Raw genomic sequence first — 27,292 nt, 5'->3', positions numbered from 1 at the left:
ACTGTCGCTCATTTTGCTAAATAAGCCTTTACCCGCTTTTTTCCATTTCTCTGTTGCCATTTTTAAACCTTTGGTGTTTTCAGCGCAGGAACAAAATGAACCCAGGAAGCAAAGGAGGGAAAACAGAACAACCAACAAAAATAGGAGCTATATGACTTAACAGGAAAAAAGCGCATAAAACTCCATCAATAACCCACTACCAAATAAACTCTAAGATGAGAAATAATCTTACCATGTCTGCTAGAGAGGCCACGAGACCTCAGAAGGCATTTCCTGCTCTAGAGTCTCCAAATTCATTTTTTTTCCCAATATTAGTCAGTCAAACCCCCTTAAATCCAGTTTATAAACTGCAGCAACCCCAAGCGGCTTCTATTTTGCAGTCCCCAGATCCTTCACTCTTTATGTTCTCTCAGAGGTGCCTACCAGCAGTAATTAAGAAAAGCAAAAAGCCTCTTCATTACACAGGGCAAATTATTCATTGATTTTACAGGGCTCCACACATCCAATGTGCACGTTTTCCTTGGGGCAGGGTCCAGGACAGAATCAATACATTTGAAAATGTACATTCTAAACGTCATTATGTTTGTCACAAAACTCAAGCAGAGTATTCAATTACTACTCTACTTTCAGAGTTACGAACAGAAACTTTCTAGATGCTTGTTGAAGAAGCAGAATTATGTAGCCCAGTATATTTTAAACAATTTGAGATCCAAATGAACTTTGAGGCCAAGAGGATGTTTTTCTTAATGGAAGAAATACAAGCATCCTGGATTTTGTTTTCCTGCTAATAGGTATAAAGAAGAATAAACAGCTGCTTTTTGTTTTCCCCAAAATATTTGCATTAAGAAAATCTGCAGATCCCTTTTGCAATTGATGTAACATCTTCTCAAATGAGGACCAGCTGCTTGCTTTGCTTGTTTATAGCAGGACATGCTTAAGGGAATATTTTTTGTTTGTTTGTTTATTAAGCTGTAGGACCAGATTCTCCATTCTAGGCTGCGATGTACAGCGTGAAGTGGATGGCAGGAGGCTCCATGTCTGTAACTACAATTGTTGCTTTCTGTTGGGATTCGCGGTGGGGTTGACACCTAATACAGCTAATTCACGAATGTTTGATAAATCTGAGCGCTGGGAGGCAGCGTTACCTGCACCACAGGCATTTCCCAAACCTCCTGGCATGGAGTCACCCACCTAAACAAGTGTGTGCTCAAATGGCTTCGTGTCAGGCATACACATCTTTAGAATGAAGGTCTATAAACAAAGGAAGCAAACACTGATGTCAGCTGATGGCTGAACAGCCCTACAACATCAGATTCATGTGCAATTAATAACAAGGCTTTTGATCTTGCAATCAGCAACTATAAAATACATGTGCTTTCCATGTACGTTTGATTATATTCGAGGAAGCAAAGGGATAAATACTTATTAGCATTACAAAATGCTTTTCACATTTAGCCAGAACTTCACAAAGCATTTGCGGTCCAACACGATGTGTTTTCTATTTCATCCGCCTGCGCGCGTGGTGAAATGCTATTTATTTTGTTTATTCCAGTGTTTAGCCAGGACCAAGAGGGACTGTGAGAACATGCTTAGAAATCAGGTCATAGAAAAAAACTTGCGTGCTTCTCCGAATATTCAGTTTTCTATTAAAGACATCTTGAGCTTTTTTAGGTCAGATTGCCCATTTTCTTTCGTGTCAAGCTTGTGGCACTTGAAAGATATGTAAACTTTTATTAGGGGTTCTCATAAACTGAATTTACTGCTGCAAGAGTCTTCCAGCAATGGTAAAGTTGAGCTTGCTGGGTTTTATTAGTCAGAGTCAGTAAACCAGCAGCATCACTTGATTTGAGGCTGAAAACGAAGCATTTCTTGGAAACTAATATAGGGAAAAGGTACCTACCACACTACCCGATGTCTTGGAATTCCATATTCGAGCCACAGATAGTTCTCACTATGGAGATCTTTGTACACACTGTCAAAATAGCACACAAACAATAAAAAAAGCCTCCAATTCCAAGGCAACTTTGCTGAGGATACTCTTAGAATATAAAGGTTTTAAGAGTTTCCCATTCACTGCAGGAACTGATGAGCAAATGAAAATGCCACATTTAATGAAAAACAATATATTGCCCATCTAATGTAAGGCTTGAGGCATTTCTTCAACCCCAGGAAGAATGCTAAAACCAGATTTGTTTCCACTTCATCAGCACCCAAGCAAATATGCTCATTTGATTAATGTAAAAGACAATAAACCCAACAGCCCAAACTGTCCATATACTGGCCAAAACTGAGACATTCTCCTACCAGTACAGCACTGTCACAGTAAATACAGACAAATTAAAGGTTACGCATCACTCAAGCGCACATACCACTAGAGGCATGAGGTTTTTCTGGCTTTGACCGCTTTCTTACAGTTATTTTGCCTACATAGGTAAGGCCAAATCACATCCCACACCACTCTCACAGACTGAGAGCAGACATAAAACGTCACATCTCTCCAACCTGGGTCCATATCTTGGCCACAGAATAACTGGGCTTTATTTTTCCACATATAAAGTGACATCCTAATAATAACTATTTTATTTCAGTCCTGCCCACTAGTTTTCCAGTTCATTCCACTTAGTTGCATATCCTAAGACTCTCGTTATTTCTGTGCTTGCAACCGCTCTTTTAACTTTATATTTCAGCTTAGAAAGCTTGATAGACAGGAGCTTTCAGAACAGTTTTACCCTGAGCAAAGAGAGTATTGAGAAGATTCCTGTCAAACTTGGCCATTAACTGTAATAATAATAATGTCTGCAGCCTGTCATTAAAAAAGAATCAAGGAGAAGCTGATTAAATGCACCAGAAAGAAACAAAACTTTCCATTCCCGCACTGTTTCCTTGACACGTTGCACTTCATTTGAAGCTTGCTAATATACCAGCCAAAAGAATTGTAAGGGCCTGGATTCTTTCTTAATACAATAGTCACGGTTCACTAGCTAGAATCTGTATGGAATTAGCCAGTGACATGAATGAATGGAAAAACATACTTAAAGAGCTGAAAAATGGCACTCTTTCACAGGCTTATTCATTAGAAAAGCTCTATCAATACAGCGCGTTAGTTCTTTTCCTGCTTCTACAACTAACGTAAAAATGATCATGAAATAACGCACATCAAATAAAGACAAATGTCATAGTGGTGCTTATGCCTGTAACGTAAGAGTGAGCAAAACCTCCGATCAGTCTTTCCACGCAAGTGCTTTCCTCCAGAGGTTTTTGGGGCAAGATTCATATTCATGGCAGAATTAGCACAACGAGCTGTGACACATCTTGTTCCATTTTTCAAAGTTCCGCTTCAATCAGCTGTACCTGACAACTGTAACCAGCAGTACCACGCGACTGAATATAATGTTACATCAGCTTTACAAAACTGGCATGAAAATACATTAGCCCAGGGACAAAATGGACTTGCTTATTAACGCGAATGTGATCACCGTGAAAAGACTGAATGATGTTTCACTCTGCATCACAAACTCTTTCTCCTAATGCACGTCTACCTCAGCCTTTAGACTATTGTTCATCCGCACAGTATCCGACTGCCTTCCACATAAAATCAATAAGAATAGCAAAGTAGACTTAATGGAGTCTCTGGCACTTTTCCCATTTTAGGGCAAAGTCCTGCTGAGGAGGGGTTTCTTTTTCCTCAGACTTTGGACTTGGACTGTTGCTTAGATAGCAAGAAGGCTTTCAAAGCGAAAAATAAGCATTAGTATCTGCTGGTGAATGTGGCTTCTATCTGCGAGGGGAAGAAAAACCAACAAAACAAACCCAACAAATTAGCATAGAGACCAGGAGTTGAAGTGGGGGCCTTCTACCAAGGCTGTGTCAACCATTTCAAGGAGGTAACTCCTACGCTGCTGTCTTCCTGTGCAGATCACTGCTCCTCTTGGCAGAAAAAAAATAATAATGTGTGGGAAGTGATTCATGTTATTTAAAACTATGGGAGAAGTTACATGTGTATTATTTGGAAAAGAGGAGAAGTATCCAGTGGGGAATTGTCAGGAGAGATGCTATAGGATTATTTGAAAAACCAGAATAAGATGTAATCCATTCATCCTGGGGAAGAGTCAAGATTTAAAATAAACTCACTTGGAAGTTTTAAAACAAAAACTACTGGGGTGAGGGTGAACCATCCTGTACTGCACTACGTCAAAGCTAGGACTAATAATTAAGAAAATAAAGGCCCTTTTCTACCTAACAGTCTTGGAATTCTGGCTGGTGCAGCCCCAGCGAAGCTCCTCATCTCCACATGCACATGTGGACGTGCCTTCCATGTGGCTTCACTCACCAGGGAAATAGCAATTTTGAAGAATTATAGTGGCACTTATTCATCTTAGACTCCCAGTTCTGCCTCTAGCTTGTCTGATGGCTATCTGTTGAAAAACTAATCAGCAGCATAGTTAAGTGAATGCCTAACTTTTAGTCTGAGTAGTCTTACTAATTTAATACACCACTCAACTATGTAATTAAGGAAACTGGTGATGCACGATCTGAAACTACTCCAGTTTGACTTCCATCAGAAAAAGGCAGGAATTTCTGAAGCTTTTCTGGCTTAATTTCAGCGTCCTCTGTCTTTTCAGATATTTATTTACTGAAAAGAAAGGAGAAGAGAGCGTGAGGGGAAAAGGGAGGGAAGGAACCCTGGGACAACACATGCTGGGCTGTAAAATGCAAAAGGTTTTTCAAAACAGCATGTTCTAAACATCACCTTGGAGTCATACAATAATAAATACTTGGTATTACACTGAGAGGGTCTAATTGCCAAGTAACTATAGCAATGCAGAGAAAAGGCTGGTTTGGATACATTCCCTCCTGCCTTAATTTTTCCCTGGGGTGGGGAAGGGGTGCAGAGAATGTGCTCTAGATCCTTAATGGATAACGTTTTCCAGAGCCCCCTCGGATCACTTGGCGACTCTGGAATTTAAAAGCAGCAGACCGATTTCTCAGAAGGAAGTTGCACGTTCAAAACAATTACACTGAACTATTCCATCTCCTCCAAAGGGTTTAGTGCACCAGGTTCCTGACGCAAGGCTGTCAAAATACATCAAGACCCATTACACAGCAACGCGACCCTTTATTACAGTCCAAGAGCTCACCACCGCTTCCTTCATCCCCAAAGAAACAGCACTTTCCAGCGAGCCTAACAGCCTGAAAATGAGTAAGTGTGAAGTGAAACTACACATTGGCCTGCACCGGGTATTTGTATTTTTGCCAGAGAGAAGACCACATTCCTGGTTGTTGTTTTTAAACACTGGGTTTGGGAATTTAATTTTTGGGGGAAAAAAAAAATAAAGAATTATTTGGGGGCTTTGAGTATCTTTCTCCTCCTGATATTTTCCAGAGCTGTTTGGAAATGGGAGGGTGGAGCTGGCACATTGGGACGCACCACTGGGGCAGCGGTTTCAGAAAACACTTCTTTATCCGGTCAGGGAAAAAAAACTGCTCGATCCTGTTGGTATTTTTACAAGTAACTTGATGCATGGTTCTATTTTTGATACCAACTATGCAGCAACGCAAACTGATTTGAGTAAATTGCAGGGGAAGGAAGACAAAAGGAGGCTCATTTTACAGAACCAGAGCTGCCAGCTCCAGGGAAACCTCTAGAACCTGCAAGGGCTTAGTTTAACCACATGCCTTCAAAACAAACTTTTAAAAAAAATGCCATCTAGTTTTTTTTTTAAACTAAGTAAAAATGATAGGCAATTGTGATTGTTCAGTGATATGTGAAGAAGTTGAACTAAACCAAATATAGGAAAAATATTTCATCATTGCTCTAGATAAAAATCAGTTATATATTTAAGACAAAAAGACCACGAACAATAACTTCAGAATTTTTTTGCCAATTATGTCTTCTATTTGTTACTTTAGTCTTTAACTGACTTCTTAAAGAACATCCAGTTATTTAAAGCAGTAGAGCCTCCACCTCTCCAACTTGATAAAGCTGTCAGAGCTTGAAGAAATCAAAACAAGTAATCACAGCTAAAAATTGCCTTACTAAGTGTGAATAGGGACATTACTACTTGAAAAACACTCTGTATTTTTTCACAAAGCTTCTGGAAAATGACTTCCAGAAAGCCTACACAATATTTGCAATAGAAAGTTCATTAGGTTTGAAATTATTCACACTTACATTCCTGGTTCCACAATGCTGTAGCACGCTTCAGGATGTGCCAAAGGCCTGTAAATCACTGAAAACCCTTCCTACAACTCTTTAACATTAGCATAGAATTGTACGGAACAACATCTATAACATTTTCTTCCTCATATTATTTCCTTTTCCCAACTCAGCAACAAGATATGGGGCCTAGGTTGCCCTTAAGTAAAAGAGCAATCAATAAGGATTGGCAACAGCTGTTTTTTCACACACCTGTACCTCATTTCAAGCCGTGCAGAGTCGTTGAGGACAACCAGATACAGGAGCTGTGTAGGATGTTGCATCTCAGTGAGGGAAAACTTACACAGGAATGTGTCCAGTGGGATATCTCCAACTCTACCTGAGAGAGATGGGACCCTACAGCAAAGATTTCCTCTTACCAAGGCTGAGGTGAGAGCCCTAGGGGAGCAGGTTGATGTGCTGGGCCTGAGCCAGTTGCCTCTGAGAGGATGGGTATCCTGCCTTAGGATGAGGGATGCGAGGCCTCACAAAGACACAGCAGGAGCCCTGGCTGAACTGATGAGGCTCAGGAAGTGCTGTAGTTGTGATGGGCCGGGTTTAACGGGGAAAAGCGGGCGTTTGGGCCTGATCTTATGAGGAAAGTCGGACTTTTAGGCCTGGCCCAAGGTCGAGCGCGGCGGCCATAGCGCCCTCCTGCTGGTAACCTTGACAACGGCGGCGGGACGGGGAGGGGGGAATCTCGCGAGATCGAACGCACCGCCGCTTGCCCGCGCCGGCAGATCTCGCGAGAGTTGCGGGGTGGGGGGAGGAGGCGAGGGGACGGCCAAGATGGCGTCGGAGGGAGAGCTGGGCAGGAAGTGGGACCGGTGTCTGGCGGACTCCGCCGTCAAGCTGGGTAAGGGCGGGGAGGGCAGGGCGTAGGGGGAGGACCCGGGGAGGAGCGGGAGCAGCCGGCCAGGCTCTCCGGGCTTGGGAGGGCCGCCGTCCGCCTGGCTCCGTGGCGTGGCTGCGCCTGGTGAGGAAGGGCCCGGTGAGGGCCGTTGCCCCCCGCCGCTCCGGGCCTGGCGTAGGTCGGCGGCGGCCTCGCCGCGCTGTGGGCCCGGGCGGGGCGGCCTGCGGCTCCGCCCTCAGCGCAGGGCAGCGCTGATCCCGGGGGTCGGGGAGCGGAGCGGCGAAGGGAGCCGGGCGGTCCCGGGCCGGGCAAGGTGACCTTGGCCGCGGGCATTGGCCCCGCCGGGACCGCTCCCACAGCCGCCCCGGGGCTCCTTTCCCTGGCCCGGCCCTGTCTTACCCGCGATCCGGTAGCGGAGGGTCGGTTTTGAGCTCTGGTTACTCTCTCTGATGAAGATGCGAGGTTTCTGTGTGTTATCTCTGCCTGCGCCCAGCTCCGTGGCCGGCTGGGCGCCTCCTGGCCCGAATGAATGGGGCCCGGGTTGGCATCGCCGGGTCCCGCAGTGCCACGACCTTGCCCGCCTTTACTTTCACTATGACGACGGCTTGGTTTTCGAAATCTGTTTCTGCAGAGCTGTTCACATCACTCAGTGTGCGAGGTGCGCTGTGTTTATTAAAAGCAATACAGAGCGTGACACGCTGATAGCTTTGGCATGTGTCACTTAGGGCAAGTGTGCGCAGTTTGACATTGAGAAGCTTTCCGGCCGGTGTCCCAGCCCTGCAGACGGTTGTGCCTTTTCTTCAAGTAGGGGAACAGTTCTGTTGATTTTCTTCCATGTTTATTTGTCCTTAAAGTTAGAACTATGGCCATACCTGCAGTGCTTCAGATCTGCAGCAAACCCTTCATAACATTTCATGTAGACCTGTTTTATGAGCGATGGTAACTGCATATGTGCTGTTCATGTGACAGACTGGCAAATCGACTAGACAGACCTTGTGGCTTTACAAAATGTGTGTACAAACGCAAATCTTTGCATGCTATGTATAGAGCAAGAAGGGAAGTATCTGGTGTGAAAGGTACGTGTTCCATGTTGGTGCAGAAGTCTCTTTTTAGAACCGTAAATAATATCTGAGAAATGTGAATGTTTATTTCTTGTTGCTGTAGTGGCCTGATGCTTGAAAGCTGATGAGGAACTGAGGGGTTTAGTTGCCTAATACTTTTCCATTAGAAAAGATGTTTAATAATTTAAAGTAAACTGAAACTTCCATTGTTTATAACAGGCCTTTGAAAAGTGTCAAGTGCTCCAGAGCAATGTTTTGCCATATGAAATTCTATTCAGGTTTGTCTGACAAACATATCCAGATATGTTTATGTTTCCATAGCATTGGTTGCTTTATCATAAAATATTAAATATGCCAAATTATAAACAAGGGCTTGTTCCATGCTGCAGCTGTACATGTAGGAGTCTTGAACATGGAAAGGCTCACTAGGAGGCTGAAAGAAGTGGATACGAGGTTGATTTTGATGCAGTATGTCTCTTTAGCAGGCCTTTCCTTTTAATGGGGTGTTTTCTTCCATCCTAAAGTGGCAACAGGAGAAAGAAAATGTGCTCAGACTTTCTGTACTAGTGCTCTAGACCAAGGATTCCCTGTGTTAGCTTCATGATGGTGTTGAGTAGATGTCTTGGTAAGATTCATGTTTTTCATTACATGACCCAAAAAGGGCACGTAGGCTGCAGCTCTTTAATTCTGTCCTTAGCACTACACCCAGTGTGATGGCCTCAGACGTGTTGTCCTTCATGTGTGCTGGCATTTTTCTGTTTTGTGTGCTTTTGCGATTGATCCAGTAACCGAAGTGTCAGTGCTGGTGACCTCCTCTGCGGTATTAACAACAAATGACTCGGTGTGAACTTTGGAAGTCGGGACAACCCAGAAGTTGCTTCATACACCAGTAGTTTGTGACTGAAGATGGTGATGATGGCCTTTAAATCCAAAGTGAGTCAGTGGCATAGCTGTTAACTGAGCACTGATAACACAAAGTTTCTTAGGCTGTCTCAGTGGAAATGATTGTTTTCTCTGTAGGGACTTGAAAATCCCATGTGGTTTTGATGATTGTTTTTGTAATATTACTGCAGAGTTTGGTGGAGTTTCCAATAAACTATCAAGGGCGGTTGTTACACTGGAAAGAAAGAAAATAAACTTTTTTACTTGAGAATTTTGTTGCTTGTTATGTGGGATATAGAAGTTTACTATGTCCTCAGCTTCTTCATTGGACTTTTCCTTTTTGCCGCCACGGTTTCCTTCCTGTACTTTCCTTTACATCCTTCCTGAGCACTATTGCAAGAGAGATCTTTCCAGGCAGTGGCTGGGGAAGAACAAACAATGGGATTAGCCCTGTGTTTTCCCATTCCAAACCCTGCAAATAAAGGAGAACACTCAATTTCTGAAACCTTGCGTGCGTGACAGTTTTCTAGTGTCTGTGAGAACTGTAGAGACAAGGAACTCCTGTGGATTAATTTGGGGGCTGGAGGGACATGGGAAACGGAGTGAGAAGGGGATGTTGCAGCTATCGCAATGACTTTATGAGCAATAGGATGTTTTGAAATAATAGCTGGGGGCTCTGCAGCCTGTCCTGTCTTGTATTAGTCTGTCAGGCTTTCCACTGTGGTTGGTTCAGCCAATATATTTGCAGTGGTTGTGTTGTTTGTAGTTACGCTGTCCTGGTTTAGTTGGAGATCAAGCTCGTGGAAGAAACGTGATCTCCTGCCACTAAAGTGTCCAAAATACATATTTATCTTATGTCACATATTTTGAAACGCTGTATTGTATTTTTCACCTCTTGGTCACTACCTGTGTGTATCTTGTAATTCAGTATTAAAACTTTGTCCTGTTAGTTCAAAATAGAATATGTTGTCAGGTGTTGTTAAGACAGTATTTAATTCCAAAGAGTTAAGTACTCTAAACCTCTCTATGCCTGCACGAAGCATCGAAACATTGTTCAGTGGAGTTTATGTGCTTACCCCCCTTTTATTCGGGTGGACATTGATTTGTTTTGCTCATGATGAGGATGGCTCTAGGTGTTTTGGTTGCCCTTCCCTCAGTGGTTTGTGTGCAGTGGGCTGGGTTGTGCTTTCTTGGCTCCCCAGGCAGTTTCTCTGGGTGATCCAGATCATGCTGGCTCCAGCTTCTCACCATTTTCAAGACTTTCCACCCCCGGAGTCATTTAAATAATTTCACTTTCTGTTCCTTCTTTCTTCCCGATAAGGATTTTTCTTACCCATCACGAAATTTGTGCTTTTTTCCCATGTGCAGAAGGAGAATCAAACTACAGTGGTTTCCTTTTTCTTCCCAGCTTGTAAAACTTCAGAAAATAGTGTGTCCTCTCCAGGCTTCACAACCGTTTCTTCCTTTTAATCAGTGGAGCTCTGCAGAGAAGGGACGGGGAAGTAAATAGTATCATGGTCTTCCTCCATCATACTGCCTTCAAACCCTGCTTAAAGGGTTCGTTTGTTTGTTTAACTGCTGGATAGTTCATGCCTGTTTATCTGGGAAGACAGTTACTCATGAAGCACTGGCAGAGTTGTTTTTTCTCCACGAGGCTATAATTTTGGACAAATTATTATTATACGCCGTTTCTAGGGAACAAGGAGGCAATAAAGAGTGTGTGTAAGGGAAGGGAGAGTTGTGTGCCTGTGTGCCCTGGCTTGTTTTGAAACTGTTGTGGTTTTAAATGAGTTGAACACTGTGATTTATCTGATATTGAAAGGTAATCTTAGGAAAGCTGTTTGCTTCTTGGCTTGGGTGTTATGTTGCTGTGCTGAAGTTCATTCTTTTTGTTGTTGCAGGAGATAAATGTTTTGATGTATGTCTGTGATTGACCAAAATTCAGTCTGGAAGCTTGTAAATAACCCAGTGTAGTAATGTTCATTTTCCTCTAATCCTCTGTTTTGACATCTGAAAATAAAATGCTTCTAATTTCCATTTAATAGGAATTTTGTAAGATAAAAGAGCACTTTCAATTCCCTTGCAACTGTTACATGATTTCTTCTGGCTTGCATCATCCAGCCTGCTTGAATAGCTGTTTCTGTTAACAGCAAGGGTGAAATGGGATTGTTTGTGTCATTCCACAGATTGAGTATTTCAGAAAGAATCATTGTATGGCTTGCAACGTCAGTATTTTTAAATAAACCTTCACATGGTTATGAGTAGGATAAAGTCAGTCTATATAATGATAAAACTTGAGTATACTTTCTGAAAACTGGATTAGACTTTCTCTAAATATACAAAAGTCCTGAAATTCCTGTTTTGAAGTGGGCTTTTTTTTGCTTGGCAATTGTAGTGTGGCCATCCAATCGTAGCTACCAAGTCAAAAGATTTCTTCTTTGTTTGGGATTTAGTTTTTAATGCTGGAGAATATGAATATTATGGGAGCACACAACTTCATTATTAAATGAGCTTTGTTTGTAACCCCAAGTTATTTTCTTATGTCGTACAGGAGAAGATCCAACTGGACTGGTTGTATCTTGTAGCAGACCAAGGAGTGTAAATATTAACTGCTTATGGCTTAGGCTGTGCAGGAAGGCAATACAGCCAATGAAAAAATGCTTTATTTGGAAGAGGTGGACAAATGCTGATCTGAGAACAGGCTTTCAGTCAAAAATCTAACAGCAATATTTAGGTATCTTGTTAGCAGAGTTCTGAATACAATGGCTGTTGACAAATTAAGGGGCTCTTACCATCTTTTGGAAGAAAAAGACAGGAAAATTTTTAGGGATCCAGGGGCCTGTTCCCATAGTTGTGTTGTGTCCTGCTGTTCTTCTTGGCTGGTCATCAGACTGAGTCAGGGAGCTCTGCCCTGCCTGGGTCACAGAGTCCCGGGATGCTTGGGGTTGAAGGGACCTGTGGAGGCCCCCCAGCCCAAGCCCTGCTAACGCAGGGTCCCCAGAGCACATCACACACGATCCCAGGCAGGTTTGAATGTCTCCAGAGAAGGAGACTCCACACCTGCCCTGGGCAGCCTGGGCCAGGCTCTGGCACCTCGCAGCAAAGAACTTTCTCCTCATATTCAGATGGAACCTCCTGTGTTTCAGTCTGTGCCTGTTGCCCCTCACCCTGGCGTTGGGCACCACTGAACAGAGTCTGGTCCATCCTCTTGACACCTGCCCTTAAGATACTTATAGGCATTGATAAGATCCCTTCTCAATCTTTTCTAGACCAAACAGACTAGCTCTCTCAGCGTGTCCTTGTAAGAAAGATGCTTCAGTCCCTTAATCATCTTTGTAGCTCTGTGCTGGACTCTCTGCAGTAGTTCCTCATCTGTCTTGAACTGAGGAGCCCAGCACTGGACACAGATGTGCCCGTTCAGGTCAGTAACCGAAGCTGTGAGTGCCGCTGGGGGAAGCCCTGCTCAACTCTTGTCCCAGCCTGCCCTGGGCAATGCTTATGGTGTGCAAAAACCTGAAAGAAGAGCCGAGCCCTCCATCTGATAGTGCAACCATTTAAACCCCCAGGCTGCAGAAGATCTCTGCTGGAAATTAATCCAAAGTTCACCGACTACCTTGTCCTCTGCATTGGTGAGATGCCAGCTGTGCCTTCCTCGGGAGGTGGCACACAGTGACACTCCCCAGGAAGGGAACTCTAAGCCAAGTGATATCCTAAACCATTTGTTTGGTCCTTGAGATGTTACAGCAGAAGGTGGGAACAACTTTTTGTTCTGGATTATATCCGATTTAGTGCTCTGAGAAAATCCTTTCAGGGCTGCTGGCACATCCTTGGTGATAATAAATTGATAAGGAGAGAGCTGAGGATCAGGCTTCTTTCCTTAGCATTTCTGCTAGTGAGATGCTACCGTAACATTTCTTGCTCTAAATCTCCTCTATTTCTTAGCTGGGCCAGTATGTGTCAGTAATGGTCAACCTACGTTGGATGGGTGTGAAGAAGCAGAATTGCCAACCCTTATAGTTAGGCTTGAAAAAGCACTAGATGTGGATGTGTTTACTCCAACAAAACCTTTCTTTTTAGCAATGCTGTTGTTTTCATTAGTGGAATATTTTATTGCAGTAAGACAAGGTAGAGTTTTCTGGCAGAGGTGTATTTTCCACATGAGGAGTATCTTGCTCATTTCTTATATATGCACTTTTAAAGCAAGTGCAACCCTGCTTTTGCCTGAAAGCTTGATGCAATATTGATGAGATCCTTTGGTGTATTGTCTAAGAGCAGCTTCCACTCTTTGCCCCCTTTTCCAAGAGGGAGAAATGCATGTGCCCTCTCCTCGCCAGCTCATTCACCAGTGTGAGGATGAAAAGTCTCTGGTCCACTCCGAGACTATTGCTGGGATTGCTCAGGAGATCATGGGCTACTAGTGATATTTCTTGGTCCCGTGTGTCCATCTGCAAAAGTGCTGATGTTTATTCAAGGTTGAACCCCAGGAGTGCTTCAGGGTGAAAGCGGCCCCTGAAAGCATGTTGGGATTTTTGTATTATAATGATATTTGGATATTTATATTCTGTCATTCCAAGTATTCTGTGTTACTACAGTCAAATGCTGGAAGAAAACAAAACACACTTTTTTTTCCTGCTTCTTCCTCGAGTACTTGGTGTATAGTTTCACTGTGTTTTCTTCTGGTGTCCTTGCTCATTTTCCTGCCTGCTATGTAAACAGGCCACACGACGGGGGAGATGAGAATGAAAGCTTCAAAGTCAGTGTTGGAAGAAAATCTGATTCCTGCCATGAAGGACCTTGCTAAGAGTCTGCTTAAAATTAATTCTCTCTGTAAATAAGTGATTTCACGGTCTCGGATTTTTAACTGGTGCTCAGTGCTACCCTGTAAAGGCCCCGGTGTATGAAGAAGGCTCTCCTCCCCGTTTTTGCAAAACAATTATCTATGTATCTTGCCAAAGAGGAATTGGAGGAGGCAGGAAGGAACACCCTACAACGAGAGGGAGGATATAGTTTGAGAGTTGCTTACCATTTGTGTTTGTTTTGAAGATCTTGACTTTCTTGGGTATTTCCTCACCTAAAACAAATGTTAGCGCTGGAGCGAGCTGGTGCCCCTTTCAAACTTCCAGTGCATCACATCTGCTGTTGGACCTTGAGGCTGTTGCTGTCCCTGTCCCCAGAGAGAAGCTAACTGAGCTCCATGCATTTTCTTGATCCTAGTGGAAGCTGCTTTTTCAGCTGGGCAGAGATCTACCCTGTTGGGACAAATCCCTGAGCTCTAGAGCGTCTTGTCTGTACAGAGTGGTCACTGTTTTCTTAGAACAAGAAACCATCTTCCACAAGCTCCTCCTTCATTTTATTTCCATCATTTAGTTCCTTTAATTCCAAATTAACTGCATCGGAAGGAGGGGAGGCTGAAGCTCCATGTTTTGTATTTGTGTGTAAGAAATGGCAAAGGAAAAAAATCTGATGACAAAAAGAAAGCTGTTAAGTAATTTAAAAACTTCCAGCTGCTATAGTAACAGCAACACATTTGCCAGATGTCAACAAGCATATTTGAATGCTTCTATTTTAAGTTCCTAGCTATTGAAGAAAAGCGTATCTAGGTGTGGCCGTCTTAATAGCTGCTTCAGCCTGTAGCTACTTGGGTAGCCTAGGAAAAAATCTTGTAGTATCACTGTTGGAGGGACTGTTGATTAAATTTATAGAAAAGGTTTTTTCCAGATGTTCTTATGGAGCAAGAGCCCATCCTGAAGATTTGTGTTTCTCTCCAAGACACTTTTATGATGTCCTGTTGGGTATATGGCGCGTGCTCTTTTGCGCGTTAGATTGATTTGAGGTACCGTGACGTTTTTCTTGGAAGGTGTATGAGCCAAAACAAAAAAGAAATGGAATGAAAAAGTTTGGGAGCGTGGGCTTTCTGCCTAATCCTGTTCCGTGTGGCTGCGCTGGGCCGTTCGGCTGGGCCGTGTAGCGGGGAACGGGACTAAGATGTCCACAGAATGGCCTTGTCCCCTGGTGACACTGACTGTAAATGAGTTTAAGCTGAAGTGATAGATGTAGGGTGGAAGCGACTGTTTTTCTAGTTAAACATTTTAAACTGTCAGAGGAGGTGAAAAATGCCTTGTAGTCTTTCCTGTGGCCTTTTCCTCCAAAGAGTCTGTCATGCAAGAAAGGGAGGGGAAATGTGCCCGGCGTGGATCAAGCCCTTAGCTTTTCCATGTTCGTTTGTTTTTATTGTAAGATAAACCTTTCATGTTTTGTTGTTATGAAGTTAAAGCCTGGCCTAGAGGTGCTGATCTTTAGTAGAAACAGCTGCAGACCCAGTGTCCCCTACTCAGGTGGGAGGTTCTTTGAAGCAACGTGTTGCCTCTTTGAAAGGAAATTGAGCATGTGAGAACGTAAACCTGTAAAACTCATCAACAGCTCTGCCATTGTTTATCTCTGGTGTAACTTTATATAGAATTAAAGTGAAACGTGTTATTTGCTTCCAAGACAAGATGGTTTTGCTCCCCGTTGGTCCTGGAGACGCAGGAAATGACCACATAACCACAAATACTTTCTAGTGGAATGAAGATGAGTGACAAACTACCCACAGAAATAGGTTTTTAAACAGATGGGCTAAGAAATTAAACATAGCTAAAGCTTCTGGGTTTAAGTTAAAACCAATGCTTAAACATTAGAAAAGTAGAAAAGAGCAAATTGTGTATATGCACTGATATGTGAGGGGACAGATTTGAGCATTTCTAATTAATTGGGTGCTGTGATCAGCCACAGTTTTTGGCATAGACTGTAGTCTCTTCCTCAGTAAGAAAAGGAAGGAACCTGACTTGGGGTGAGGGAAGCTAAGGTACTTTTTTGGCTTTGTTTCTAAAGTTGCATTCTTGGACAGAAAACAAAAACCCATTAGCTGTCAGATCTCTTCCTTCTCTGTAGCATTTTCATTACTTAAAGCAAGGCCCTAGATATCTTACCATCATCTTTTTAAACTAATCAGCCACTGTACTCCCCTTCCTCCCGCAGCCTCTAAAATTGACATTCTGCATTTTCATGAAAAAGAAGAATCCCTTCTCTAGAACCAGGCTTATCGCTAATTCACATAAAAGCTTTCCTTAGACGGGACTGTTGTGTCTTAGCAAGTCAGTCGTGCTGGCCCACATCTGCTTAACAGTAGTGTTGGGTGTTAGCGTGGGGGAAGGCCTAGGTTTTGGTTTAGGCCGAGGTTGAATTGCAGTTGGCAGAAATAATAATTTCTTCACCTTGAAGTGTATCCTGTAGCTTCTCCCGTGGCCAAGAGGACGCAGCATCGATGGCATCTGCGTGGAGCCCTTACACATGGGGCTGTAATGTGAGAGAGCGTGTGAAGGAGGTGAAGAGAATACAAGATGATGACCATTTCGGGAAGTAAATGGAAATAAACTGTATTAACAAAAGCTGCTTCCTTACTGCAGACTTTGAAGACGAGAAAGTAAGCAGGTTACCACCACGCTGGTAAGAAGAACGTGGGTTTGGTGTCGTGGAAAATGTGGTGAGGTTACAAACTGCACGGGCTCTGCGTTGAGATGATGCAGAATTTGTCATCCTGCAAGTAATTTCTCATTGATTAGCTAAACTGTTTGGATTGGCAGAGGGGATCTCTTCTTGCACAGGACCAGTGTCACCCGCTGCATGACAAGGTTTCTGAACCGGACAGTTCAAACAACGCCTTGTGCTGTCCGAACAGAAAGGAAGTGTCTCCAGAAAGTCCTTTGCAGACCTACAGCCCAAAACAAACCGGCAGCGTGACTACGTAGCGTAGGGAAAGACTGGCAGAGGGAGTCGGTCAGAGGGCCAAACAGTTGTCCGCTGGAGAAATTCTTGCAGATAGTAATTATCCTTAATAGCATAAACATTCTGCGAGAGCCAGCACCAGCTGTATTATAGCAAAGGTACCGAGGGAAAGCTCTGCCTGGGGAGGAAGGGCAGAGGAATTAGGACAGATGAACTGCCTGTTGTCTCTTCCAATGAGTAGTTAGAGATGCTCCAAGTAGTGTATCACTATCTGAAATGCAGAAAAAGCCTGAAGCTCTGAGCAGACATCTGAGGAACTGAGACTTTCCCTTCGCTGTGCAAATGATTAGAGTGAAACCCCGACCTCCTGCGAAACGCTCGGCTTCGAAAACGTCTGGGGGAGTGATGTCAGGACCGCTTGGCGGGCGGCCAAAGCTCTTCCCTGAGTTGCATGTTTTGTGATGACCTGGTAAAGCAGTTATCTCTGTCACGGTCGGAGCTAACGAAGACGTGGAGGAAAACGAAGAGTTTGCAATAGCAACTCTGATTCCCGGCTTGCAGTAAATACAGATAGTGAAGTCCTAATGGGAGTAAACATGAAATTTGCTCAGCTTGTCTGTTTAGCCATACTTCTTCTAATATTCAAGGGTTTTTAATCAATTAAAAACCATGGGGTGCTTAATTAATTTACTAGGTAGTGCAGTAAGTATCATTTCAAGAATCTGTGCTACCATTAGCGCACTTTTAGCAAGGAAAAAGTTTTAAAGAGCAGAAGGAAACTTAAGAAAAAGAATGAAACCTACTGCTAGAAGCCAAGAGGGTATAGGATTCTTTGGCATTGTTCTGGACTCAACCCACTTGGTAATGTGTTCAACAGGAGCTTAAATAAGGATCACATGCTTTTAGGACTGTTTTAAAAGAAAATATGTCTTTTAATTAATTTCTCAACTGCTGCAGTTATTTCTATATATAGTATAAGGATGTGAAAAGTCATTCATTCCTAATGTGCTTAAATACGCTCCATAATGAATGCTGTGGATGTGAAAGATAAGCAGCCTGGAGCTTTTTTTTGCAAGGTATAGGATAACACAAAGCATCAAAGTTTTGCTGCCCTCAGGACACACGTTGAAGTAGTTAAAGTAGCGAGATAAATGAAATACAATAAGATATTCATCAGCAAAATCTAAAGCTCAAGGACACAATAAGTTTTCATTTAAGTGTTTCTCATTTGCTGACAATGAGCCAAATAAATCTTAATTCCACATTGTAGATGGTGACAGAAATTCAGTAACTTTCCCTGGGACAAGACTCTGGTTTGTTTCCCAAATCTTTGTGATAGTGTATGTGTTGGGATTCTAATCTGAATTAGTTTCTTACAGTTACTTAAGAAAACAGTAATTATTTTCTTTCAAAATTGCTATTTAAGAACATTTTTGTTTGGTGTTCTGTAATAATATGTAGTCTGATATTCCTGAGTTGGAACAAAGAATTGCTGTAAAGAACTAAATAATCTTCCATTACTCTGCGTTATCTTAGTCCTCACTCGCTACATTTCTTCTTACAGGTGCTGGATTTGGATTAGGAATTGTTTTCTCAGTCATCTTCTTCAAAAGTAAGTGTACTGCAGTAATTTTGTCTGCCTGGTTTCCTAATTTCTGTCTATTGTAGGTGCGGTTCAAAACCAAGAAGTCTTTGAGGCATGGCAAATTTAATCAGCGTGTTAGACCAAATCTTTCTTTATTGGTCATATTTGTTTTCAGTTGAATTGAAGTTGCGTAAACTTTTAACTGTTGTGTAACAAGGTTGTTACACGTGGCATCTTTCTCAGGTCCTACTGTGCTCAGCTCAAATTCTGGAATTGCAGGAAACCCTGAGCCAAATTACTGGGGCCGTGTGTCTAGACATCACAGAATCACAGGATGTAAGGGATTGGAAGGGCCCTCGAAAGCTCATCCAGTGCAATCCCCCCATGGAGCAGGAACACCCAGATGAGGTTACACAGGAAGGTGTCCAGGCGGGTTGGAATGTCTGCACAGAAGGAGACTCCACAACCCCCCTGGGCAGCCTGGGCCAGGCTCTGCCACCCTCACCGGGAACAAGTTGCTTCTCAAATTTAAGTGGAACCTTTTGTGTTCCAGTTTGAACCCATTACCCCTTGTCCTATCACTGGTTGTCACCCAGAAGAGCCTGGCTCCATCCTCCTGACACTCACCACTTAGATATCTGTAAACCTGAATGAGTCCCCCCTCAGTCTCATCTTGTCCAGCTCCAGAGCCCCAGCTCCCTCAGCCTTTCCTCACACGGGAGATGCTCCACTCCCTCCAGCATCTTGGTGGCTGCGCTGGACTCTCTCCAGCAGTTCCCTGTCCTGCTGGAACTGAGGGGCCACAGCTGGACACAATATTCCAGGTGTGGTCTCCCCAGGGCAGAGCAGAGGGGCAGGAGAACCTCTCTGACCTACTGACCACCCCCTTCTAACCCACCCCAGGTACCATTGGCTTCCTGGCCACAAGGGCCCAGTGCTGGCTCATGGTCACCCTGCTGTCCCCAGGACCCCCAGGTCCCTTTCCCCTTTCACTTTATGCCAGTCTTGCCAAAACTGATTTAAATTCTTTTTTTAGTTATGCTTTGGCAACAGGATAATTTTCAGTAGTATCTTGACTTCAGAGATTGCTCTCCATTAAATTCTAAATATGATGTTTTGTTATTCCTCTGAAGTGGTTAGGTGTGGGGCTGATTTTAGGACTCTTAGGACTTGAAAATGCCTAATATGCATCTTCCATTCTTTCTTGGTGCTTATTTAACAGTGCCGTGGGACAAGAACAGCTCTTTTTTTGACTGTAACTTTTCTTCTCTGCTTGCCTTCCGCACAGGAAAGACATGGCCTATCACTTTTGGGTCCGGCATGGGGTTAGGAATGGCTTATTCCAATTGCCAACATGACTTCCAGTCTCCGTATCTTCTCCATGGTAAATTTGTAAAAGTAAGTATCGGTACTAGTTACTATTAATTGGTAAGTGTTTATAAATTACCATTAAGCGGTACATCTAGACACCATTTACATGGATATTCCTCTGCCTTGCCCAGAAGAGTACTAGTAAGAAGAGACTTGTGTTGCTGAGGATTCTCCCCCTACTCTTGAGAAATTTTTAATATGTGGTGTGTTTACACTTATTAGACATAGTTATTATAGCACTTCAGAAAGTACTGAGGTGAAATGTTCTGCCTGGAGTTTTGCGTGTGAAGCACACAGAATGCAAAAATTACCCCCGTGTTGCTCGTCTGTCTAATGAAAGAAGAGTGAAGGTGTTTTTAGGCTTTTTCCTGATGCATTTAGAGCTGGAAGTGGAGTCCAGTCCTCTTAGATCTACCGGCAGATGAGCTTTTGCCAGCCTTCTGCCAGCCTACTAGACATACCTGTTTACAAATATTTCCTTCAGCTGCCTGTTAAGAAAGGGAGGCAATGACAAGATTCTTGAACAACTTCTTCAGAATAAAATATTCTGGATAGCAACATAGAAAAACTGTGACTTAGATGCAGCTGATACAACATTACCAGCTACAGCCCAGAACCAGAAGTCTGTGTATGAGTGTTGTAGAGAGATTTGTTAACATTTCCACACCATCCTGAGGGTATTCCTCCAGTTTGTGTCCAAAAAGAAACTGGAATGACACGTCAGTGGCTTCATGTGAATGGTAAATGCCCTGTTCACATGTTCTGAGAAAAACTCATTCATTTAAGGATGCTTGTTACTAGGGACGTCAGGCAGCAGAAAACTGACTTTCAACTCAGCCTAGTAAGGGATTTTGTTTGGATTAAGGACTAATCTGTGCTCTGGAGCAAGGGTGGTCCTTCGAAGCATGAGGTAATTGAAAGGACACTTCACAGAAGAGGCACGGCTGCCTGCGTGGCACAAGACTAGACAAATAGTTTCCAGTGCGCTTTCTCTGGCACAAAGAGACTGAACACACAGAGCGGGAAGACGCGGATGAAGCCATCTAATGGTTAATGTCATTAATTCTCTCCAAAATGTCGTGTCATGGATAATGGCTCTGGGGTTATTACAACAAAATTATTTCATTTCTGTTGGTTAGGAGCATGGAAAATATTGTTACATTATCACTCATCTGTTTTTTTCCTAGAAAATACTGTTGTAACTAAACTCTGTAGGACTTCCTCTACAAACCAGTTTCTGTTCAAATGCCAACTTGTCAAAATGTGAGATTCTGCAAGAAAATGAGCTTTATTGAGAGAGAAAAATGCAACATGGATAAACTTGAAACAAAATCATTTCTAGTTTTCCCAACCTGTCAAGTTCATAGGATCACAGGATAATTCAAGTTGGAAGGGACTTCAAGGAGGTCATCTCTTCTGACCTCCAACTGGGGTTGGATATGGGGTCAGACCAGGTTACTTGGGGCTTTATCCAGCCCGGATTCTTGATTCTTCAGGATCAAGTTCATAATTCTGAATCCTAAGTGAGAATGAGTGAGGACAGAGGATCCTCGTGATACCAAATAATCAGGAGATTACAAAGCAGCTTTGCAGCTGCTTCAGCTGTAACTCAGATCGTCACACTGCCCGTCCTTTGGGTTAGTAAGTTGATCATGAAATATTAACACCAATGCAAGAGCTGTTCATCTAGATCAAGAGACTACTTAAAATGCAGAAAGGTTCTAATTTGTGGTTATAAGATTCTAAGGGCCTTTTAAGTAATTTGATCAAGAGGATGTCACTGTGACTTCAGCTGAATTTTAAATCAACTTCTAGCAGTTACTTCAAGGTACAGCTGAGAACTACATGGCCTACAGTTTCCCTGCAAAATGCGTATTTTTCAGGTTATTTAGCCTGTATTATTTATCACCCAAAAAACCCACAACCCTTGCCCTTTGCTTGCAATGTGGATTATATTGATGTGCAGCACTACAAGAAGGTTGGCAACTGAAGCCGTTCCTCCTGCCCTTTGTGGCTTTGATATCTGATTTCCATTCAATCTGGGAATAGTTAACTTGAACAATAATGTTGGGGGGGGTGGTTTTGAAGCGCTCATTTTATCAGAATGGAGGCTTATGTGCATGAAAACGTGGCACGCTTCGAGTATGAAAATAGCTGCTTAACTTCTCCATACTCAGCTTCTCAGTCTAGCGAAGGATGAAAATGTTACCCTACCTTCTGGAAATGCTACAGAGCCCAGTGACTTGCTTTACATCGTGCAGCACCTTCCACGTAAGGAACCCAAATGGCTTTTTAATAATACAAGCCTTCTTACTTTACAGGAACAGTGACTAATGACTAAGACTATCCCAGTGGGAAGGAAGGAGAAATCAATGATTATTCCTCAGGAATACTGAAGTGCCCCTGGAATAAACCAACATTGTTCAGTAACGATCACCAGTAACTCTTTATACTCCAACAAACTGTTTCTGTACATGAAACAAAAGTTCTGTTGCTTGTTTTGTATCGTGTCTGGAAAGTGCAAGGAGGAGCTCTTCTGGGAAATAAATAAAAGCAAAATGGCCTTCTCTGGTGTGTTGACTTTGTATGTGAGAGAGAGAATGGAAGGAAAGGACTTCATTTTGAGTACCCAGCAGCTGTGACCACCTGGGTAAATGCCACTGCGAGAGCTCTTCAGTAAAGACAGCCGCCGTATGTTCCTCTCCCCTCTTGAAAGGCGACCCCCATCTAACATACAGTTCAAAGAAGCTTTCCCACCTCATAAATCACCCACCAGACCCCTGCTGCTTGTGCCGGTGTTTGGAGAGGAATATAAATACTCCTATGTCCTGTTTGTACAGTTGCCCTTTAAAATTGGAATTTTGTCCTCTCCAAAGAGGCAGAATCCAAAAGGGCAGACCCCGAGGGTATGACTGCAGCTCGCCAGCTCTTGGAGCCTTGACTCACAAAGTGCCCCAACTTTGAAACCTCCTCGGTACAGGGGCCGAATTAAACAGATGCACACGCCATCTGGCTCTGAGCTTGCCTTTTGAGTTGATTGTTTTTTCACCCCTCTTCTGTGCATGAACGTAGAGGTTTCAGTGTATGGGAACAGGTCACTAAATATTTAAAGCTTTTTATTACTTGAGCAGGTCACTGGTCTGAGTACTTTCTATTTACATTTACCCCAGGCCTTGTAATTACTCGTTGGCATGTTGTCTGCTGCTCTCCCCCTGACTTGAGCAGTCATCACTGCTTCTTCACTCAGCACAATTCTCTAGCTGTTGAGATGGCTCTCAAGGTCCACTTTTCTTTGTCCAGTGCTTGCTGCATGTTGGCCACGTAGCACGAGATGTAAATGCATGTGTCCCAAGAGAGAAAGGGGATGGTATAGATTGATATGGAGCTTTCCTTTATTGAGCGCCTGTTCTGCTGCATGGTGAGTGCTGGCAGATGGAAGAGTAACAAAAACATTCCTCTCCAGAAAGGAAAACACAATGGAAACAAGTTGCGCAATATTTGCTTTTTAAACTATGCCAAAGAAAGGAAGGGGATGGACCGAGGGCCAGTCTGCTGAGTTCAGAGAGCTTGAGGAACCCCTTATCTTACCGAGCAGCAGGACTGAGATCTGGTCTGGGTGCTACAGCACTCCTGCACCCCCACACCTCCCTGGGCACGCATGTGGATCTCGCACACCGAAGAAACATGTTGAGCTGTGCCCAGAGCCAACAGAAGCTGAAGAGCTCGCCTAGAGCAATGGACTTGTGAAATAAAATAGCTTTAGTGCCAGAACAGCATTAAAGACTGTCAAAGCACGATACCATCCAGGACCATTGCTTGAGCATGTCCTTGTTTTTCCACCTCCTCCCTTGCCGGACTGCATTCATCTGTCAGGTCAAAACAGCATAATGGAAACAGGATCTCTTTCTTTCTTCCCAATTTTGAATCATTTTATCTGGCCCCAATTTTTAATTTGAACTATGTACTTTGGAGCCGTAGCTCCGCTGTGGTTTGGAAAGTGTTTTTATTGAGTTCTCTGTGTGTGTGTTGTGATGCTAAGCAGACTGGTAAGCCAGCGGGTTCAGCTGGAGAGACGAGCATCAATCTGGGTAAGAAACAACCAAAAGCAGAAACAACTCTGAGTGTAACAACGGTCAACACGCAGAAAAAGCTTTAGCTACCGCTGTGTCATTTGGGCCGTGATGGGGGGTTCAATTTTTATTAAGTGTCCGCGGTAATGAGTTGTCCTACTCTGGTATGCCCTGCTTTATGTTGCATATGACCTTCTAAAGTTAATTCTTACTGAATATGATGATCTGCTGTGGCCTGGGATCAAGTGGTTCTTCTGGCCCTGGGACTCGGAGGGTACCCAGGTAGATACCCATTCACAACATGTTATTTGTTGCTAGCGAGAGAATAATCAGAACAAATGTTCTTGCTCATTACAATGAAATACACTGGGGCGAGTGTGGAAAAAATGTACAACTTTATTCTAAAAAGTGGAAATTAAGTTTTGTCACTGCTCTTTTTAAGTTTTTTGTTTGTCACAGCTGCCTTGTGTGTTGCTTGTGTTGAGATATATATGCATATATAACCAGCACATAACGGGCCTGTATTCATATTTGGTTTGCTTTAATTAAAGCTGTATTATTCAAAACCTACTTTTGAACCTGTCCGTGGAAGCTGTGCAAAATATCTCCTGGTGAGGACAAGTCTCCCGTTTCCCTCTATGGGAAGGAGACCGTACTGTTCCCAGCTGGGGCTGGAATAGGAACGGTTTCCTGCTGCTTGATTTCTAATTACATAAATGGAAGAGGGAAAAGTGGAAATTCTAAGTACCAAAAGGCATGTTAAATTTAGTATAATACACTCATCTGGAAACTATCACATTTTTCCTTCTTTCTGAAGCCTGCTGAAATCATTGCTTCGTCTAAGCGTAGCGTGATTTGGATCGGTACCAAAAAGTGCAAACAAGATAGGCCTGAAGAAGTCAGGTGTCCCTACGCAAAACTTCACGAGAGCTTTTAATGGAGAAGTTGCTGCATCACCCTGATGCAATTTTAATAGGAAAATGGTGAGTATACAGTGAGTAAAGAAACCGTACCACTATCTAGGCAGGTAAAACAAAAGAGCTGTTTGCTGAATAGAACTGGTTTTGAATGTTTAACGACTCCCTAAGTGCTGGATTGGCCACAAATCTGCCTCTTAACAGCTTGATTAGATGTCTGCTGATGCTTTGAGATGAATAAACAAGGCAGGGGAAAGCAGCGAGTGCACGACAAAAAAAATATCAAGCTGCTTTTCCATTGTTTATCCAAGTTCTTCATATTTGATCAAGAACCCGTCATTTCTTTGTATTTCAATCACATCGAGGAGCCTTGGCCAAGATCGGGACCTTGCTGTACGTGATGCTGTACGCACAAATAAAAACCAATCTCTGTCCTGGAGAGATGACAAACTAAACATGGGATGAACAGAGGCAGAAAGGTTCTTAATTCCCATTTTAACGATGGGAGAAGCTGTGGCCAAGGTTAGTGGTCAGTCTCAGAGGGAACTGGTTTATTGTCCACAAGGTGCTTGCTTATAGAATTGCCAATACGTGTAAAACACTGAGATCCTCAATATTGAATTTAGTGTAAATCTGAATATGATAAGGAGAGAAAATACAGAAATGTCTGCCAGTTTTTTGCATCTCATGGAACAGGACACTGCTGTGTTAGCTGTAACATAAGCTTAACACCAGAAGATAGTCACTGCCTTTGTAGATCTGTCTTAAATGTGAACTTAGGTAACAACTCGAGATAAAGGGAGAATAGCAAGGAGACAGTATCATTCCAGTACTGGAAACACAGCAGTGGTGATGTAACTCAACACAGGTGATTCTCCAATGAGAAGGAGTTGGTTTTCCGGGGATTTTTATTGGGTTCCCTCTGAGTTTTTGGAGCAACACAAAAGAAATCACAGAGGTATTGTTTGCAAACATGAGCAGCGGGTGCACGAGTGGACTAAAGGAGACTGTAGTTGTGGTAGGGATGTACCACGAGGTCTAGCTCTTACACTTTAGCTAGAATAATCAGTAACCTGTTAGGAAAACCACTTTTTTCAGCCGTGTTCTGAACCAGCGAGGCATTGCTGACCTTTCCCTTTGCTCCGAGCTGCCTGGGTTTTGTTGCTTCCCCCCCTGCCGCACACATCCCGGTGGTAAGAAATAAACTTTATCCTCGTCTCCCAACCCACCCTCGCCTTTGTAAATGGGACTGGTGCAAATTTTGGCACACTGGCTGCAGTAGGCAGCTGTATGCAATGCATACTGTGTCTTAACTGCTCCAAGAGTCCAGCCTATAGCCCACCCACAGTGGAATGCTTAGCTGAGATTGAAACTTAAATGGGAACATAGTTTATGGAAATTCAGCTGTGGATCGCTGTTTCTCTTGTGACTTCTGGCTGTCAGCACTTAGCTGTAGAGCGTTCTTAGCTCTTTAGAGCTGGATGTTCCTCGTGGTGGTGGATGCCCACCTCCTGTAGCTTATAAAGATGCTGAGAAAGCTGTTGGTGACTAATAAATCACTCTTCATCTGTAGTCTTTATTAGTACTGCTTGTAATGACTCCAGCTCTGGGTTAGGAGTGTGTGCCGCTTCCTAGAAAAGGTCATGCCCTTACCAGTTCAAATTCAGTTCATAAATCTCCTGTTGTATGAAAGAGTGTGTTTCTTTTTAGAAGTTTTAGAGGGTATTCTTCCTCCCCCTTGGTGCTACACTTGAAGTCATTAGGAGTGACTAACAGCTTAACCCCAAACCATTACTAATCCCATGAGCTGCGCGTTCCCTGAGGATTTAGGAGCCCAGTTGTGATAGACAGCACCTCAGTTTTCTTCCCTGTAAAGTGGAAATGGTGATACTCTCTCCACTTGGTCATGGCTTTAAAGCCTACTTAATTCCTGGTTAAAATTCAGCTCTGTACAGTCAGCGTATATTCTGGGACCCCACAGTTCATTACTCATCTGTGCTGGATTAAATCACACTCCACAATTCACAAAATACTTTGGTTTCTGCTCTTTGAAGATGCTGGAAGAACAAGATAAAGTTGTGCTGTGGGAGTGTTTCAAGCAAGGTAGAGAGATGCTGTGGAAGGGGAGTGTTTCTACATTTTATATCCACCCTTTCATTTCTTACAGTCACTTGTTTCTCTGTCACCAAACTCCTGCACAGAATAATAAGGGAAAAAGGGCTGTAGTTACTAATGGAGTATGGGGAGTTACTAATGGAGTAAGAGGCTTAGGCTGCAGGTAACTGCCGTGGGTTGTGTAATCTCTCTCTTTAGCAACCTCTTTCTATGTTCAAAGGTTGACTGAGGCCACAGGAGAGGAAAATCATTTCATGTCCTAATGGGTTCATGTCTGATTTGCAAAACCATGACACTCTGGTTCTGTGGATTCTGTGTCAGTATAATGCTTTGTATTATCTGTCATTTTCATTAATTATCTGGAAGTAAATATAAAACTGGTGGCAGGCAACTAATTGCTATTTGTTGAGATGCTATGCAAATGAAAAAGCAAGTGGAGCAATATAGTTTTCAATACAATCAAATGTCAAGTTTGACA

At 43.2% G+C, this 27,292-nt stretch overlaps 2 protein-coding genes across 3 annotated transcripts in view; one reads left to right on the top strand and one right to left on the bottom strand.

Moving 5' to 3' along the window:
- CAPZB (capping actin protein of muscle Z-line subunit beta) overlaps nt 1-7,695 on the bottom strand; it is a 63,904-nt gene extending 56,209 nt beyond the window's left edge. For both annotated transcript variants that reach the window (XM_065038083.1, XM_065038084.1), the window contains exon 1: nt 7,449-7,695. The gene's annotated coding sequence lies outside the window, so the exon portion shown is untranslated. The remainder of the gene's footprint in view (nt 1-7,448) is intronic.
- On the top strand, nt 6,940-24,352 carry MICOS10 (mitochondrial contact site and cristae organizing system subunit 10). The gene is made up of 4 exons (XM_065038094.1): nt 6,940-7,052; nt 18,321-18,368; nt 19,630-19,739; nt 22,034-24,352. Exons 1-4 carry the CDS (start codon nt 6,986-6,988, stop codon nt 22,040-22,042), a joined length of 234 nt encoding a protein of 77 aa, XP_064894166.1. The 5' UTR covers nt 6,940-6,985; the 3' UTR covers nt 22,043-24,352.
- The last annotated feature ends 2,940 nt before the right edge of the window (nt 24,353-27,292 follow it).

The sequence above is a fragment of the Columba livia genome, chromosome 21, assembly GCF_036013475.1.
Source record: "Columba livia isolate bColLiv1 breed racing homer chromosome 21, bColLiv1.pat.W.v2, whole genome shotgun sequence".
Lineage (NCBI taxonomy): Eukaryota > Metazoa > Chordata > Aves > Columbiformes > Columbidae > Columba > Columba livia.
Note: the sequence above shows the minus strand (reverse complement) of the source record. Positions and strands in the feature narration are given on the sequence as shown.

What these genes read in the sequence shown, in the direction of transcription:
- MICOS10 (XM_065038094.1), top strand. Translation starts at nt 6,986, where the DNA reads ATGGCGTCGGAGGGAGAGCTGGGCAGGAAGTGGGACCGGTGTCTGGCG. An exon ending in GGACTCCGCCGTCAAGCTGG is followed by an intron (nt 7,053 to 18,320) that starts GTAAGGGCGGGG and finishes TTCTTCTTACAG; the next exon opens with GTGCTGGATTTGGATTAGGA. An exon ending in CTCAGTCATCTTCTTCAAAA is followed by an intron (nt 18,369 to 19,629) that starts GTAAGTGTACTG and finishes CCTTCCGCACAG; the next exon opens with GAAAGACATGGCCTATCACT.